The 16,668-nt window shown below is 48.9% G+C and overlaps 1 protein-coding gene across 1 annotated transcript in view; it reads right to left on the bottom strand.

The window, feature by feature from the left end:
- The window catches only part of LOC144148276 (papilin-like), a 226,226-nt gene that overhangs the window by 130,651 nt on the left and 78,907 nt on the right, over nucleotides 1-16,668 (bottom strand). The window contains exons 9-13 of the mRNA XM_077679835.1: nucleotides 15,512-15,715; nucleotides 6,070-6,397; nucleotides 5,190-5,360; nucleotides 2,609-2,986; nucleotides 1,421-1,697 (exon numbers count right to left, since the gene is read on the bottom strand). Coding sequence (XP_077535961.1) covers nucleotides 1,421-1,697; nucleotides 2,609-2,986; nucleotides 5,190-5,360; nucleotides 6,070-6,397; nucleotides 15,512-15,715 — 1,358 coding nt within the window. The remainder of the gene's footprint in view (nucleotides 1-1,420; nucleotides 1,698-2,608; nucleotides 2,987-5,189; nucleotides 5,361-6,069; nucleotides 6,398-15,511; nucleotides 15,716-16,668) is intronic.

The raw sequence follows: 16,668 nt of genomic DNA, 5'->3' as shown, positions 1-16,668 counted from the left end.
TACTGCTGCAGGCCGGGTTCCTCGATGCCAGCGCTGCAGTACGGTGGAGACGCGCGTGAATGGAGGCGGCCGACTAGAGGGTTTATAGAGCCGCGTGGCCGTGCTCAACGTGCGTTCCAAGCAGAACGTGAAACATAGCTAGTGGAACCTTTCGCTGCTGTTGCCGCGTGATTTTTTGATATGCCGCCAGGAGGCGAGGTTTTCTGCAGTAGATGTAGAATATCATTTGCTATCAAAAAAACCAAGCATCCATAATTTTTTTATTGAAGAAACACTGTAAATATCCCTTGTGTACTAATTTTCTGTCTTATATTTCGGTAATCTCTTGTTCTTGTTCAACAAAGTTGACAAGTATGAACATATAAACCGGGCTTAGATGTTTACGTGTGGCTGTGAGTATATAATACTATTGCACAATATCAATTTTACTTTAGCCGGGTGGCTGAATCCAGTCACAGTCAGACAGACGGACAGACAGACAGACATACAGACAGACCAAAATTTATGGGTTTAAGTAGTCCAAGAAAGACTATCGTCTTTAAAAAAAACATGCAAAATTTTTGTGTCAGTGCCCCTCTGGACGAAATCGCCCGAGTGCGAAAAACACTCAAATAACAGGGATGAATTAAGAAGCAGAGTTATGCAATGTACACCACTCGCAACTCACAGTCCACTTCAGAATCAGCACTACGTGATATCTGCTCTCTTTTGTAGTAAAGGAAGGGCAAACGTATGGGTGCAGCCCCCTCGGGGACGAAAACTGAACTTTGGTAAACAACCGCTCTTAATAGGTCTCTCTAATAAAGCCTCCTTTCAAGTCACAAAAAAATAGAAGGCTGGCATGTTTCTGAATTTTTCCAGTGCACTTCCTCTGTGACTCGGGGAAGCACCCGGCCGCAAACTGCCTAAGTACTATTGATAAATAAGAGTGCTGATGATATAGAAATGATCCTTCTTCGATTCGACTTCCTCATGCACTGAACCCTTCTCCCGTTCCTTTCCGCTAAATCTCTCAACAACCACAACTGAGGACGAAGAAAAGAACAGAGCATTCAGCACGGGGTAGTTTTCTCGTTTTCGTCCGCGTTGCTGCTCCACATAACCATGAATAACCAACTTTTCCAGGCTATCCTCATGGCTGATTGCTGCTTCGAGTTTCTCTCGACAGACGGCGGGCCCATCTAGGTGCCGCAGTTTTCCCTAGGGCAGGGGGGTCGGACAACCACGAAATATTCTCTGATAACTACACTAAAAAAAAACAGCGACAACGACAGGACGAGGAAAGGGATGACAGTGCTGTTCTTCGTCCTGTCGTTTGCGCTGTTTTTCTTAATGTTACAGTGCACCAACTGGCTTGTGAGCAAACCCGTCTGATCACTACGTCCCCCAACAGCCGCCATGCATCGGAGCAGCTTCCCACCTGGTCGGGGCAGCACCCGTAGGGCATGGTCTCGCAGGCGCAGCCAGCCAAGTTGGGCCCCTGGGCGGGCGTGTGGTTGTCCAGGCAGCAGCCGAAGGGGGTGGTCTGGCAGGGGCAGCCGTGCAGGTTGGGGCCCCTGGCAGGCGTGACGTCGTCGGGGCAGCAGCCGTACAGCAGGCGCGAGCACAGGCAGCCCTCAAAGTTGGGGCCCTCCGCGGGCGTATGGTCGTCCTGGCAGCAGCCTAAGGGGTAGTTGTGGCATGTGCAGCCGTAGTACCTGCACAACATAGGAGCAGGTAGACGGCGGGGGATTGGGGTAAGGGCATTGTACAGAGAGGATCTACACACGTGTCCCACACCCACGCTGCTGGCCATCACCTGACTGCTGCGTTCAAGGCGTGTGGCATTGGTGGAGAAGCTGGCATGCACACAGGATTGGCCGAGGTTCGGTCAATCGATCAACAATTCTAACCTATAGATTAGCCTAAGTGATTAACCAGGTCAGAAACGGATGCACTTCGATATTTTCTAGAGGGTGTGGCAACCGGCTAACATGCTAGGACTAGAGCTCAGGTTATGTCGCCCAAGTAAAAAACAAAGACCTCAGGCTCAACTAACCAACAACCATGCTGATAAACAACTACCAAGCTCACACCCATAACGAATTTCCAGTGCACGGTAATGAAGGTGAATGAAACGTAAAATGCGCGCAAGCAGTGATGTGCTGGTGGATGACTGGGCGGTCGAGCTGCGGCATGAGTGTTTGATGGAAACCAGAGCAGTGACAGGACGGTGGAAATAAAAGATTTCTAGAATGCTGCAGCTCCAATGTGGTGTGCTTAGGTTTCACTGCGCCACTTTGAGAACACGCTTGCACACTCGAGGCCAGTTTACCAAGGCACAACCAGTAAAAGAGCCGTAGGAAGTGTCCCTCTGACAACTCCATGTCCTTGTGTGATGATTAGGCACCCTACCGCAACAATGGAGATGCAAACACAACACAAGGTGTACCAGCCTATAACGCATCGCTCCTTGCAATTTGGTTCAGTTTCCGCCCCACCACACCAAAGTTACAGAGCTGTTATTTGTGTAATAAACGGCCACCAGATGGTGCCAAGTGTGATGATGATGATAATGATGATGACGACGATGAAGACAACGGCGTTGACCCCAACTTGGTGAGCGTACCTGGGTCCCCGTGCCGTGCTCACACCGTCGGGGCAGCAGCCATGAGGGGTGGTGTGGCAGGAGCAGCCGGCAAAGTCAGGACCCTGGGCCTCGGTCTTGTTGTCCTGGCAACACCCAAACTCAGTGTGGAAGCAGCAGCCCTCGCCGCCGGGACCCAGGACGAAGGAGGTGTTGTCCGCGCAGCAGCCATACAGGGACTCGCTACAGTTGTCGCAGCCCTCGAAGCCAATGCCCGAGGCCGGCGTCAGCTCGTCCGGGCAGCAGCCGAAAGCCGTGCTCTCGCAAGCCACCACGCAGCCGGCAAAGTTCTCGCCCTCGGCCGCACTCAGGCCATCGGGACAGCAGCCAAACGTGGTGTTGGTGCAGTTTGTCTCGAACCTGCCGAGAATAGACAACGAGACAAAGTTTGTTAAAATTGGTGTCGTTTGCAACCCTTCTGTGCAAAGTGTTCGATCCCTGCACTTTGATTAAAAATTACCTCCGTGTCTGATGCTATTTTGGCACTCGAGATTGCGGACTGTACATTGGCTCGCACTTGTCAAAATTTGCATTTGTCAATGGCACAGCTCAAAGCAGCCATTGTATCTAGTATCAATACACAGTGCAAGGTAAAGAAAAGCAAATAAACAAGTACTGTACAAGAACCAGGGGCAGAAACAAGGGGGCAACAACGTGAGCCTCCCTGTTTCCCTCTTGTCTCCGTCCTCATTTTTCACCCAGTCGTTTTTGTTTGTCAGTCGAGAACCAAGTATCCAGGAACCAAATCCTAAAAAAGGGCCTTTGGGAGCTGGCATAACCACTCCCGCTTGACCCTTTTCTTACAATTCTCCAATGTACTGATGTCGGAGTGATTATGTTTTGTTTACAAAAGTTTCTGATTTCCTTTCTAAACCTGCCTAGCCCTTCATTGGCGTCAATGACACATTAGCAGCCGTTAGACACACACCCATAGCCAGGCATTTTTTTGACAGGTAGTTATTAAAGGAGCCATGAAGAGAAAACACAAGTTTGGTTCATTCGAAAGATTGCCTCGTTAGAACCATAGCGACACCACTTATAACGCAAACTTCGCTCAAATAAGCTACATAATTAGGAAAAAAGGAAATGACCATGCGACCCACCAGCTCATTTTCCGCAACAGAACCTATGCCGTCACATGGGCTAAGCTCTGCGATTGGCGGAGGCCGGCAAAAGCAAACGCATGTTAGGCAGGGCTTACAGCTTGCATAGCGAGCTAAATGCCCGTGAAACATACTGCACATTCTTTTTATGACAAAGAACGGTGGAGTAAACGGTTGAAGGTCCGAACGAACTCGCAAGCGTGTGCGCCAATGCGTACGAAACTAGCGCCGCGGCCGAGCTCGACATCTCGCCGTCGCGCAGACGAATTTTCGGGTTCGAGGCTCTTCGGGGCCAACGAACCGTTCCAGCACGCACAGCCGCGACCTTGCTTCGTATCGTAATCCCTTCACAGGAGGTTGGCCGTCATATCGCCAACCAGCAAAGGTAAAAATAGAAACGAGGGGAGTAAGGAACAGCAAGAAGCGACGAGATAGTGCCAGTCGTCGCGTAAGTTTCGAATGGTGTTGGCTTGCTGCTGTCGTTACGAGCTCGTTTCCAGTTTACAACCACTGAAAACTTCAGTTTGTTCAGTTACGGCAGGGACCCTTACGTTAGCTCACTCCTGGGACATGCTGGCGCTCGTCGCCGACTTCGTCAAATCGCTCTGACCTTGGGGAAAAAAATGCCGTAAACACCGCGCATTGACGTTCGTATCTTTCTGGTCGAAGCAGAGAGCTCGCGCGAACGGCTTTCCATACACGACACCGGCCAACTGGCATAAGTGATACTGCTACTGAAATTGAACTATTATTAACCGTAATCAAAATACGGCACATACGTACCAGTCTATATTCGTCCGTCGCGACGGCGCTGACGAGGCAGCGGTGCCGACGGCTGGGCGTTCGTCTGTTGTGGCTATCGCGGAATGGTCGCTTTCCCGTCCACCGCGTATCCCACAACTCTTGCCGCTCGTGCACTTAGAAGCATTGAGCGTTTTTGTGGTGTGAGGTTGTTAAATGCAAGCCCGAGCTCCTCGGCGAGAGTTTTGTTCTCCGGATCAGGCGATTCCATGACTAGGGCTGCGGGTGCACTAGGTTTTACTAGTATTTTTAAAATGGCCGCCGTCTCGATCGACTCCCGCGTGTGGGTGCTATATGGAGTCGACATACTAAGTATCTGTTTCATGGACCGGCTCTATGACGCCATTGTACACGTCACGGAATGTTCAATTTTAGCGGGAGATTTAAAATTTTGGCTTAAATTGCCTTATTTCTCAGTGAATAAAGCATCATTTGCTTCCGGGAAAGCGCTTGGGGTACTATGAAACACCTAATCTTTCGAATAAAACAAACTTTTGTTTTCTCTTCATGGCTCCTTTAATCGCACACCAACCACCATTAGGTCATGCCTCCTGATTCACGAATTCAGGTAGACCTTTCGGTGAAGCTTCAGACCTCAGAAACCATTCTGGACCAGGCTGTGAGCCCAGCGATAGATGCTTTCAGTCAGAACCTCTCACCCTTCACAGCCTTCGAAGTTGGGGCCCTGGGCTGCAGTCACTTCGTCGGGGCAGCATCCAAACGTCGTGTTCGTGCAGTTAAAACAGCCTTCGAACTCCGGTCCATCGGCCGCAGTTTTTTTGTCGGGGCAGCAGCCGAATGCGCAGTGGTCACAGGTGCATCCCTCAAAGCTGCATGCAGAAACGATAAAACACCGCAAAGCATTTTAACCTCACCACGAAGCATCAAGAACTCGAAAAAACTAACAAACAAAAAACGAAGCAAGGTTTGCAACGTTTTGTGTTTTTAAATCAATTAAGGTTTAATAACTGAGAAATAATCTAATGCTGAACTAAAGCTACACTAAACTGGTACATTATAGTACTATATGAAAGAAATGAAACGGCCTCTGGAACACAAAATCTAAACCAAGGTTCTCAAATATAAGACTGAATGCGAATAGGTAATATTGCATTGAAAGTCTGTTGAATCAATGTGACACCTCTCTGGCAAATGATATACGATAAGCCTGCAAACTCCACCAGAAATCAAATCAAACTAGATCAAGATGTGCGGAATGTTGCACACATAACCAGGAGTCTTTACTTCGGAAATTACTGAACACATCTCTTTACCCATTGAAACTCTACAAATAGCAATTCACAGTTGATTAGTCTTAAACTTGTCTGAGTGCTTGATGTTGTCTGAGCATCAATGTAACCAAATTAGCCTTCTACACTGGCTCAACATCAGGATGACATAACAACATTGGACGCCTACATCTAAATCATCGTAGCTTGCGAGACATGGCGCTTTTAGACGGCATAGCTCATGAGAATGACATGATTGGCAGAGGTGACAATGGCTCGCCATATATGAACGACCCGTGACAACACTTACTCATGACCCAGTGCAATGGGGACATTGCCAGGACAGCATCCGTGCATAGTGCCGTTGCACATGCAGCCGTCTGCACTTGCCGCCGTCACGTTGTCTCGGCAACACCCAAACTGCGTCACGACACGGCAGCCTTCACCGGAAGGACCAAGGGCAAAGGTCGTGTTATCCTCGCAGCAGCCGAACAGTGAATCCGAACAATTCCCGCAACCTTCAAAGTCAGGTCCCTTGGCTGCGCTAATCTTGTCCTGGCAACATCCAAACTTGGTAGCCTCACAGCTACCTTCCGCACGCCCTCCGGACACCTCTCCCTTCGCTGTAGTGTAGCCATCTGGAACGCACCCAAAGGACGAGTTGGAACAGTTGCGGCCACCTTCGAGTCCTGGACCGCTCGCGGTAGTCACGTTGTCTCGGCAGCATCCGAACTCGCACAAGACGCAGCGACATTCACCAGGGGGGCCGAGGGCAAAGGTCGCATTATCCTCGGCCCTAATACCTTCAGACGCGAGGTAGAGCAGCATAATAAAAAAACTAGAAATTATAGTTGTGAAGCCCCGGAACCGCTTCGGAATGACTCCTTCGATTCGTTCCGCTTCGGGTTCAGTTCCAAAATGGCCGAAAACATACGGGTTCGGTTCGGTTACGGTTTTCTGTCCGGTTCCGGTACCACTTGGGCACCCTGCTTGTGACCCGCTGGCAGAAGCTCATGCAGATCTGCTTCTTTTTGAACCGGGTCCTAGTAACTGCCTTCGCAGCCGGTGTACACAAAGGGCAGGCCATGGCGCGTCTCTACATCGTAGAATGACCGGGAATGCACCTTCTGGCATCGGCCAAGCGACACCATCTTCTTGCACACTTCTGCGACAAGTTTCGGGGTTTTTTTTCTTCCGTAATGTATGGGCATGACACGTGCACCTCGGGCCAAACAAAAATCTCTCCCACAAAATTTCAGGCGTACTTCTCTATTACTGCCTCTCACACATGAATGGAAGCTGCCAAGTGCAGCTAGCAGGCATCGCAAACAAGAAGTGCAGGAGTAACAAGAGCTTCACATGGGTCTACTCACTCCTTCGTGAATGTCACTTACTTTTCACGCTCAACGCTTTCCTAAATAAGCTTCAGACGACATCTGTCATGCAAGCTGATCTGCATACTCTCTGTTCTGCTTTCTACAGTGGAGCCCTGATGATACGCACCGAGGCCTTACACTGACATGCTTGTTACGGCAGATCACGGCGGAATAGTGGTTGCAATAACCTGGCGTTTTTCCCATTTTTTACACCGCTTCGCCGCCTTGTCCCGACCTTCCTCCATTGTCAACCCCCATTTGATGCTGCTCAATGTGCAAAGCTCCGCTGGCGGGCCAAACCACTTGCTACTTGATGGAGAGATGCAAGCAAGCAGGCGGGTACTGCGGTAGTTAAATCTCGATAGCCCCACGTGACAGCAGAACGCCAACACGCCAACTCCGAGAAGTCAAAGTCCAGGTGGCCGGCGGATCGTAAATTTGAAGCCCCCATTGCGCCGGCAAACACGGAAACGTACGACAGAATCCCACGGTGATGCAACCCAACGCCTGTTTTCCTCGCCCACTTGACCAAAGTTACTCCCTCTCACGACACCCTCTCCCCCTTTCCTCCCCCTTCTCTGATCTTTGCTTATCAGTGTCTTTCAAGGCCGTGTTGTCGCCCCATTTTCATTACATTCCCACCTTATGTTGTTGACCAACCTGTCATGTGAGCACGTCAACTAGGCCGGCATTTGCCCATACCCTGTAGGCAAACTGTTAATAACAGAATCGCCGAGAGAAACGGGCAATGCAATAGGGAAACACAAAATAACTGCCACCATGGTAAGAGGTAAGCCCCAGGAGAGGTGCACTGGGTGTCATGCACGCACCACCAACACCATTGCAAGCAACTAAAACTATTCTACAAAAGCCGGAGATTATACAAAAGTGCAAAGAGCAGATTTCTAATGCGCTGATGTAGGTGGAATTAGCGCTTGAGAATGGAGAGGTTACCTTTGGCTATACGCCCAGGTTTAGGGGGCGTCGGGTGGAAGGGACTATTTCAGGGAGAAGGAAGGATTAAAAGTACATCAGGAATAGGACAATTCACTCGCCATAATCAACACAAGTTTCAGCATACACCAAGTTAAAAGCAGCAGTGAATGTGGCCAAGTCAGCCTAAAACCAGCGGGAAGACGTCCACGTGCTTTGCACACTGCAGTACGGTTCGCCTTTCAGAAAGAGACACTGTCTTAAAAACTAATTGAAAAATCGGGAGGTGGGCACCTAATTCGTTTGACGAACTTAAAGCGAGCCGGGTTTGAGGCTACAATAGATTGATTGAATGCAAGGGGAGTGCATTCGGCCAACAGAACTGCTATTATCACTTGCATTTGGCACAAAGGCTGCAAGCCAAGTTAAAGGTGGCCAATGTTATAATGTATAAGTTATGTGAGTTGTGCACAACTTGCCGCTGAAGCAGAAAGGAGTGTAGCTAAGGGGTGGCGGATTGTAATGGCCCCTTTCTTTCTGCGAGGGATTAAAAACGGCCGCAGGTAAATGCCTACTCCAAGGTTGTGTTGGACAGCATAATGGAACGGTGGTTAAGTGTAATGTCCACCCTCTAGATTTAAAGAAATGTCTTGGAGTTTTTCACAAAGATTGTTAGCGTACGGTAATTTGACTGTAACCTGGTTCATTACGTGCACATGCTTGTCGCATGGGTTAAAAGAAGTACCAATATTTGGAGTTTCGAAAGGCCCGTAAATTCCACTGTTGAGAACTTGAATTTAAATTTATTTGTTCAGCCGTTATTCAATCGAAATTTGAAGCTGAAATAGTTACCTTCTGCTCCAAACGCATGCTTTTAGAGTTCCATGTTCGGTTCTCCTCCCCCTCGACCTCACCACTAAGGAGGACACGGGAACAACTGAAGAACGGCAATAGCTGATGTGCGGTATCACTCCGCTTAAGCGACGGACCAGGATGTCAAGGGGCGCGCGCGTTTTGAAAGGAGACTGCTATGAATGCGTGATGCGTCTTCCTTTTATCACGTAGTTTGTTTGTCGTCGCTGCAGTAGTTTATAAGCATATTAAGTAAAAAAACTCATGGAAATGGTTCGTGGTATGTTCAAAATATTCCCAAAAACGCACTACTTGCACCGCGCGGACAACAGCCGGCCGCGGTGACGAGGCACGCCGGCAGCTTTCGTTAGATGACATGTCATCACCTCGGTACAAAGGGGAAACCAACAGCAATCATCATCATCATCATCATTGCAGCCGTTCTTAAGTTGTACCCGAGTATACGACCCTCTATCATGGAAAGGGGATTACCGCAGCCATGTCAAGTTTCCCTGGTTGTTTTTTGTTTTCTTTTTTTTTCGCTTCAAACGCATGTGGCCGAGAGGCAAACATTTCACTGTTAGAGGCACCGATGCTGGCACAAACACTGCCTTGTTCGCTCAGTGGAGCAGTTAATGTTTTCGCATTAGGAATACCACACCCCCTCCTTTGTAAACTACCGGTCCCGACGACTGAGTCACAGCGCAACGTCGAGCAGAGAACGAGCTGGGAGCGCTCACAGGGTGGCACGAAGTTGGTGCAGCGATGCTCGCAGAGCTCTCGGGATTCTAAGCGGTTGTCGTTGCCCTCGCAGCCGCCGTAGGTGAAGTTGCGGCACAAATTTTGAGAGGGAATACAATTTTGAGCCAATTTAACTACTGCGCAATGCGGATTTGCATGATGGTGCAAAAGGCGGAACTCTGTCTAGCAGCTCAAAACTACCGGCATGCCTCCTCCAGCAACACGCGCAAAGCTGGTTGGCATACCACGCGCCCACTGCACCCGCAAAGCCATTCCCACCTTCTTTACACTCCCCACGACGCGCAGGCAATGGATGCGGCACACACGTCCACAGCGCGCCTGCCTGCACCTGTTGTCACTCACCAACGTATGCCATGGGAGCCGCATTCGTGAAGTCGTGTGAGTGTTTCGGTGGAGTACTTCAGTCTTATTTTTTATCGTGCTGCACGCGCGATGCGATCAGAATGAACGCAACAGGAGGGCAGCGGAAGCAAGCGACTTAACTTTAGACCAGGAGGCAGCTATGGTAGAAGCCATCACATCGGGCCTGAAGCTGAGTGAGCCATCGTTTGCATCAAGAAGATGCATCAACGTCCACTTAAGTACTTCTTTGCAGCTAAGCCTGTTTGAGATATTAGTTATGTATTGAGAACTTTAATAAAGTAGGCACATGACTTCTCCTTTTTATCTACAGAAGGCGGTTATTTTCTTGTGTACTACCATGCGGCGAGATGCAGTTTTACCCGCTATTTGTTTTGGGTAAGTACAGTGCACAATATTTGCAGTAAACGCCCACTACGGCTCTAGCAAAATATAGGTTATGAGAAGGAGATCGCGGTGCCCCTTCAATTTCGTTATGATGAGCTTAATTTGTGGAAGGCTGTCTCAAGCCAAATTAGAAAACAAATTCGAAAATATATTACAAAGGAAAAATAAAAAACAAATAAATGTTCATCCAAAGCATTCCTCATGATGTAGACATTGAAAAAGCATGAGCGTCCAATCGCTGAATGTGTTATCCCACTATTATCATGATCCTTTCGCCCTTTGAATTTTTTCTCATCCCCTCCTGGTTACTATGACCAGAGTCCTTCAATGCTTTACTGGTCACGAAACTTCGGCGCTCGTTTCATATAGGGACCGCGCGCGCCACAGGCGCCACCGCCGCACGAAGGTCATCCAGCTGCCGCGCGTGCGGCGTATTGGCCAGCTCTTGGCGTGCAAACGCTTGCTGCTTTTGGGTGTTTGCGCGCTGATTAAGTGTTTTTTTTTTTTTCGTAGTAGTTAGCGATGAATAGTCCAGTCATTGTGTATATCACCTCCTTCAATGGGGTTTTATTTGTCGAATTAAATTACCGTAGATTTCGGCCGCGAATGGCAACGGCTTCTGTGTGCTCTGGCACAAGCGCTTCGCCGTCGTGTTTACGGATTTTTAAATCTATTTCGCTTCTTTTCTTAAAGCAAAGTTGTAATTACCACATATACGGTAGCTGCGTAGTCACGGATAGCTGCGGGCCTATCGATAATAAAATAAAAAAACTGAAAGAAACCAAGTACGCGTCGTTCAGACTACGCTTAATGAATCCGTCGATTGCTCTGGTATGCACAGAACGATAAAAGAGATAGCCCAATAGTATTGTCGTTTCGATGAGTGGGTACATACTTGAGAACATCTAAAAACGCTGCAGAAACGCGAAGGATCAAAACACGAAGAGATATATGTTGCACCATGTGTCTTTCTGCATCCACGCTTTGCGGAAGCGAAAAAAGAACAATAAAACTGATTTTATCACACGCAACAAAAAATTCAATGTTACGAAGGGAGACAAAAGAGCGTGGACCAGCGTACAAAAATTTATTTTTTTCGCGCTGCGATGTGCAGCACACGGAGGAAACAGAATATTTCCACGTAGCCAAGAACGAGGCAAAGCCTTTCTGAACGCAGCGATCTAGCGATCTCCTGCACTACAAAAGACTAAAATGAAACACAAACGTCGAAAAAGCTGTCCGCAGTGTGACGTGCACAGATGAACGTCGATAAAGTGAGTTGCGCGGCATTTGATATGCATGCATTACTGCGTGCGATGTGCAGCACACGGAGGAAACAGAATATTTCCACGTAGCCAAGAAAGAAGCAAAACTTTTCTGAACGCAGCGAGCCAGCGATCTCCTGCACTTCAAAAGACTAGAATGAAACACAAACGTCGAAAAAGCAGTCCGCAGTGTGACGTGCACAGATGAACGTCGATAAAGTGAGTTGCGCGGCATTTGCTATACATGCATTACTCTCGGAACGTTATTAATTTCAGATCCATGGAAATAGGATCGAGAGCATTGTCGAAGAATCAAAAAATCAAGTTAGCGACAAGGTGGCACCCTTTCCATATCAAACAATATTGCCCGACGAGACGTACGACAAACAGAGCAAACGGGCGCTCCGGTTGAAACGCGAGATAAGAAATCGGAATCGCCCACGCGCGGTTACAGAACAAACAAAACGAACCCTAGGGGATAATTCGCGGAAATATGAAAAGTAAAAGCCCAAGGACGTCCCAAGGCTGTTTTACACGCGAGCCTGAGCGCAAGGTAATGTATACAAGTTTGGAAACAGTTAATGAAGCACCGCTACAACCTGACTTATATGACAAAAATCCGGCTTTAAGTTAGCCTTGTACAATTCTAGGTCCACGATGCTATCAAAATTGCTTTTTCTATTCTCACACACAGTGCATTTCCACACACTGTCACACACTTATTATCGAAGCTGAAATCTCCCGTTGCTTGCCTTGGAATGGCGCCCCTCCAATTCTCACGCAGCTGCCCGTCGCTCGGTCAACAGATCAAGGAAACATTTTCTGTGGTATCGTTGTACAAGGAACGACATCCCGGGACGCAACACATGTTCGGCATCGTCGTTGAACTACTTAAGTCGCATCACGAGAGCGCGATATGCACGTTACATTTTTTTCCCGCACAAAACAAACACAACTCGCCGCGGCTCCGCCGTACGAGCCAGCGCAACGCCGCCCGAGGAGGGACCTCAGTTAGGGTGCCTCGATGCGCGCCCGCTCCGCTCAGGGTGGCGCCACTCTTTGAAGGGGTCGCCGCCGCCAAGACCGGTTCTCGGGAGGCACCGCCGCCATTTTCTTGCATCCCGCCCCCGCCGACTCCCGTGCTATGCGCACGAAAAGCGGCGCTCTTCACAAAGTCTCTTTGCAGAACGCCTGGGTGCTGCGTTCCCAGTGTTCTAACAGCTCTAAAAATTTCTGAAGGATGTTTTCGTTTCTTAGAGACCCAAAAAAGCGGCTTCTAAGTTCTGTGGACGGTGAAGATCATGTGGGACAAGTGGCAGCCGACGAACCACTCCTGCATATGCAGTGTTAAGTACAGTGGTGATCTCGCTTAGGGTGAAGACGGGTGCGCATGGCCGCCGGTACTATCAGAGCAGCCTACTGTGGGATGCGTGAAGCCGCACGCATGCGCTGTGCGTGTCGAGCGAGTCTATACTTCTAGCGCGCACATCGCGTCATATCGGAGCGTCTGAACGTCGTCTGATAACTTCATCGTGCTTGAATCGGTGGAGAAATCGGCCGCTGTAAAAATAAGTGGAAACTGTTTCTTAGTGAGCGGTTCTCCGTTCATTAGCTTGAATGCAATGCAATTGGTTCGTCACATCGCAAGTTCGCAACTCGCCAGCATGCTTCAATGAGATTCCATAAAAAGATGACGTTAATTTAAACAGCAGTTTATTTGTTTATGTAATTGCCGCTGAAACCAAAGGAGCCCATGCACACAATGTTTGTCAAGAATAAATTGAGAGCTTAAGGTGAGCTAGGGCACTACAACCCCGATTCAATTTACGGTGGAAAAGATACTTTGTGATTTTTATTAGGCATGTTCGTACAAGGTTCGATGATTCGGTGTTTAAAGCGAGGCGCCATTAGCAGACGACCCACAGCATAGCAGAAGACGATCAGACGCTCCGATGACGCAATCCGCGCGTTCAAAGCAAATTACGGCTCGACACGCACAGCGCATGCACGATGCTTTGCGCGGCCGACGGTAGGCTGCTCTGATAGTACCGGCGCGCACGCGCTCTCATGTTCACCCTAAGCGAGATCACCACTGTACACGGCTTCTCAGCAGCGCCAAATCCATTTGGGGCTATTGTCAGCTTGTCTGTGTGGCTGTTTCTAGATACCAGGCGTACGGTTTTGTGCGTTTATGTTGGAGGTTTCATCATGCTTTTGCGGCCTTTTTATATTTGATTATTACAAACGGACGGGCCGATATGAAACGTGTGGCGCTTTACATCTTCAGTCCTTTCATTTTGTATCATGAAATAAGGCGCTCGTTGTAAGAAGGTGTGCGACCTTTCTCAGTCCCGAAGAGTCATCCCGGCGCATCACGCTTACTTCACGAAAAGTAAAGCTGTAGACTGGGCTAGTTGGTAATTCATAGTGCTCAAATGTAGCGCAGCAGAAACACACGGGATACACCATACCTTCGCTAATCATCTCAAAATAGAGAATCCTTCACCAAAATCGTACTCTTCTGTTCATCTACCCTAGAAAAGGAATGAATATTGTAGAATCTATCATCATCAGCGTTGCACCGACGACATCACCGTCATCGAAGCCTGTCGTCATTGCACGATCGGACTGCGCTCGCGCTACGTCTTCTTTAAAGTCGCCATTAAACCTTCCGACCGCTCGGTCGCTCTCTCCTTTGTCTGAAGGCCTCTCTCGTCCTCAGTGGCTAAATAATCCCACAAATATCAAAAGTAAAGCCGAATCAAGCCCACACTGTTAGCGAGACCAGCTCTATCAAGGCGCGTCACGCAGCAAACGCGCTCCCCGCGTCCAGCGGATGCAAGAAAATGGCCGTCGCGCTAGCAGACGACGCGGTTGTCCTCACCCTCAGCGGAGCGGGCGCGCATCGAGGCACCCTAACCTCAGTGAGAGGGTGGCGCCACCACGCGGCGGCCAAACGCAGCATATGAAGCTCTCCCATTGAGTTACGGAGCAGTTTCGTGACCAGTAAAGCATTGAAGGACTCTGCTATGACTCAGCACACACCCACGCTCGCAACTTCAAGCAAAGGGACACTTAGTGGAGGCACACTAATACGTCCACCTTTAACCTTTTCTTCTGGTCCATTTGATAATGGCACGTACTCGTGAGGGGTATTGGCGATCGCTTGAGGTTTACCTAATTACGTAGCTAGAAAGTGTCCTGTAGAATTGAAAATTAGGGATGAATAATAGAAAAAAAGACATATTTTGCATCTTTTTATTTTTCTTCCCGCTGCTATGACCTGGCAGATATCCCCTAATGCGTCACTAAGCAAAGAGGCCATTCAGTGTAAACGTGCTTTCGTACCCGAGTGCTATTTCCGCAATTACCATGCTCAAATTACTCATGAATAATGGCGCTCGCATTGCTGACATGTCTGCAGCAGAGTGTTGGGTGAGTTGTTTTGACACGACAGCCGGTAGCACACTTCGTTAGGGAAATAATAGTAATAAAAGGACTTCACCTCACACCCAAGCAAGTGTGGTTCCTCAGTCCGGGAGTCCGAATTGCGGAGGGCTTTTGGTTGAGTTGGGGCGCCATTCCAGGTGTGTAAAGGGCACAATTTCAAAAAGGGATGAAGGAGGGCAACATAGGCAAGCACTCTGCCGTGTCATCCTTCATCTCTTGTGCATATTTTGTGCTTTACACGTCTGGAGCACCAATTACTAATACACATGGTCAATACCTGCCATCGAACATTGGCAAAGGGGGTCACTGGCCCAGCGATAAATGCGAAGCACCAGAAAAAAATAGCAATTCAGGAACACAGGCTCACCAAGTGGCGTGACATGGTCAACAGGCTGCTCGGTGGGCAGTGGGGGGCAGCGGAGCTCGCAGGATTCGCGGTCGTTGAAGCGGTTGGCGTTGCCCTGGCAGCCGCTGTAGTTAAACTCCTGGCACCGGTACGTCACGGGATTGTAGAACCACTGGGGAATCATCTCGTGGCAATTACCCGGAACCTGGGGTAGGTCGCACGGGTCTGAAAGGAAATAGCACCAAGGAACAACAACGTGTTGGGTCTGGAACACCTGCGTGTAAATTGGCGAAACAAGGAAGCCCAGGAACAAGCTTTTAAAAATAACTGAGACTCCAGTGCTACAAGCATAAATAAGGCAACGCACTAGTACCACCAGGGCCTCGGCCCACGTCTCATGGTCAGTGCGGGTGCTTGTTCCAGCATAGGTGCTACGCATGCCTTAACAGTAGCATTGGTTTTCATCTTAGAGCCCCTCATACTTTTCTGAGTGACTGCGGTCAAACATCCCTGTCATAAGTTCTTGCAGGGACACTATCAATTTCCGATAGCACAGAACAAAACCAGCCTTCGTCACTACCCAAAGATGGAACGGCTCCGCTTCACTCTCTCCCATATGATCCCCATGTAGATTGTCATTGACGGCCATTCGCGGCTGTCCTCTTAAAGGACTATTGGAGCGCTTTTATAGGGGGTAAAATTCTACTTTTTACAATCATTACGTTTGTATGTTTAAGCCAATAAACTTGTTTTTGCCATTTTTAGCTTGGGGACAGCGCTATTCCTCGATAACTTTTACCCTACGCCTCGCCCACTGCCCCCTCCCGCATCGCCGAAAGAGAAGAAATTGAGAGGCAGCGACCGGTAGTAGCGTCCTATTCGGAAGACGGCCAGCGCCGTGCGCCGCCGCTTTGCTGTTTCGCAGTTTTGCGGGGGAAGTTTCGAATTAAACAGGCGTGTAATCTGCACTTGAATAATTTTTGTTGTCTAAAGTTGCTTCCGCGTGGATTTTAAACCGTAATGCTACTGTGTTTCTAGAAATAAAGGGGCTCCTAAATACCAAAGATTTCCTATCCCAGCGCCCGTGTCTAATACATTCCCTGCAGGAGTAGTCGGGCCCAGCCGTGTCATCGGGTGCTCTGTGCTTTATACACACTAAACTTTTTAACACCCTTTGA

This window comes from Haemaphysalis longicornis, unplaced genomic scaffold (assembly GCF_048455015.1).
Source record: "Haemaphysalis longicornis isolate Haplotype H1 unplaced genomic scaffold, Haemaphysalis longicornis Haplotype H1 scaffold_8, whole genome shotgun sequence".
NCBI lineage: Eukaryota > Metazoa > Arthropoda > Arachnida > Ixodida > Ixodidae > Haemaphysalis > Haemaphysalis longicornis.
Note: the sequence above shows the minus strand (reverse complement) of the source record. Positions and strands in the feature narration are given on the sequence as shown.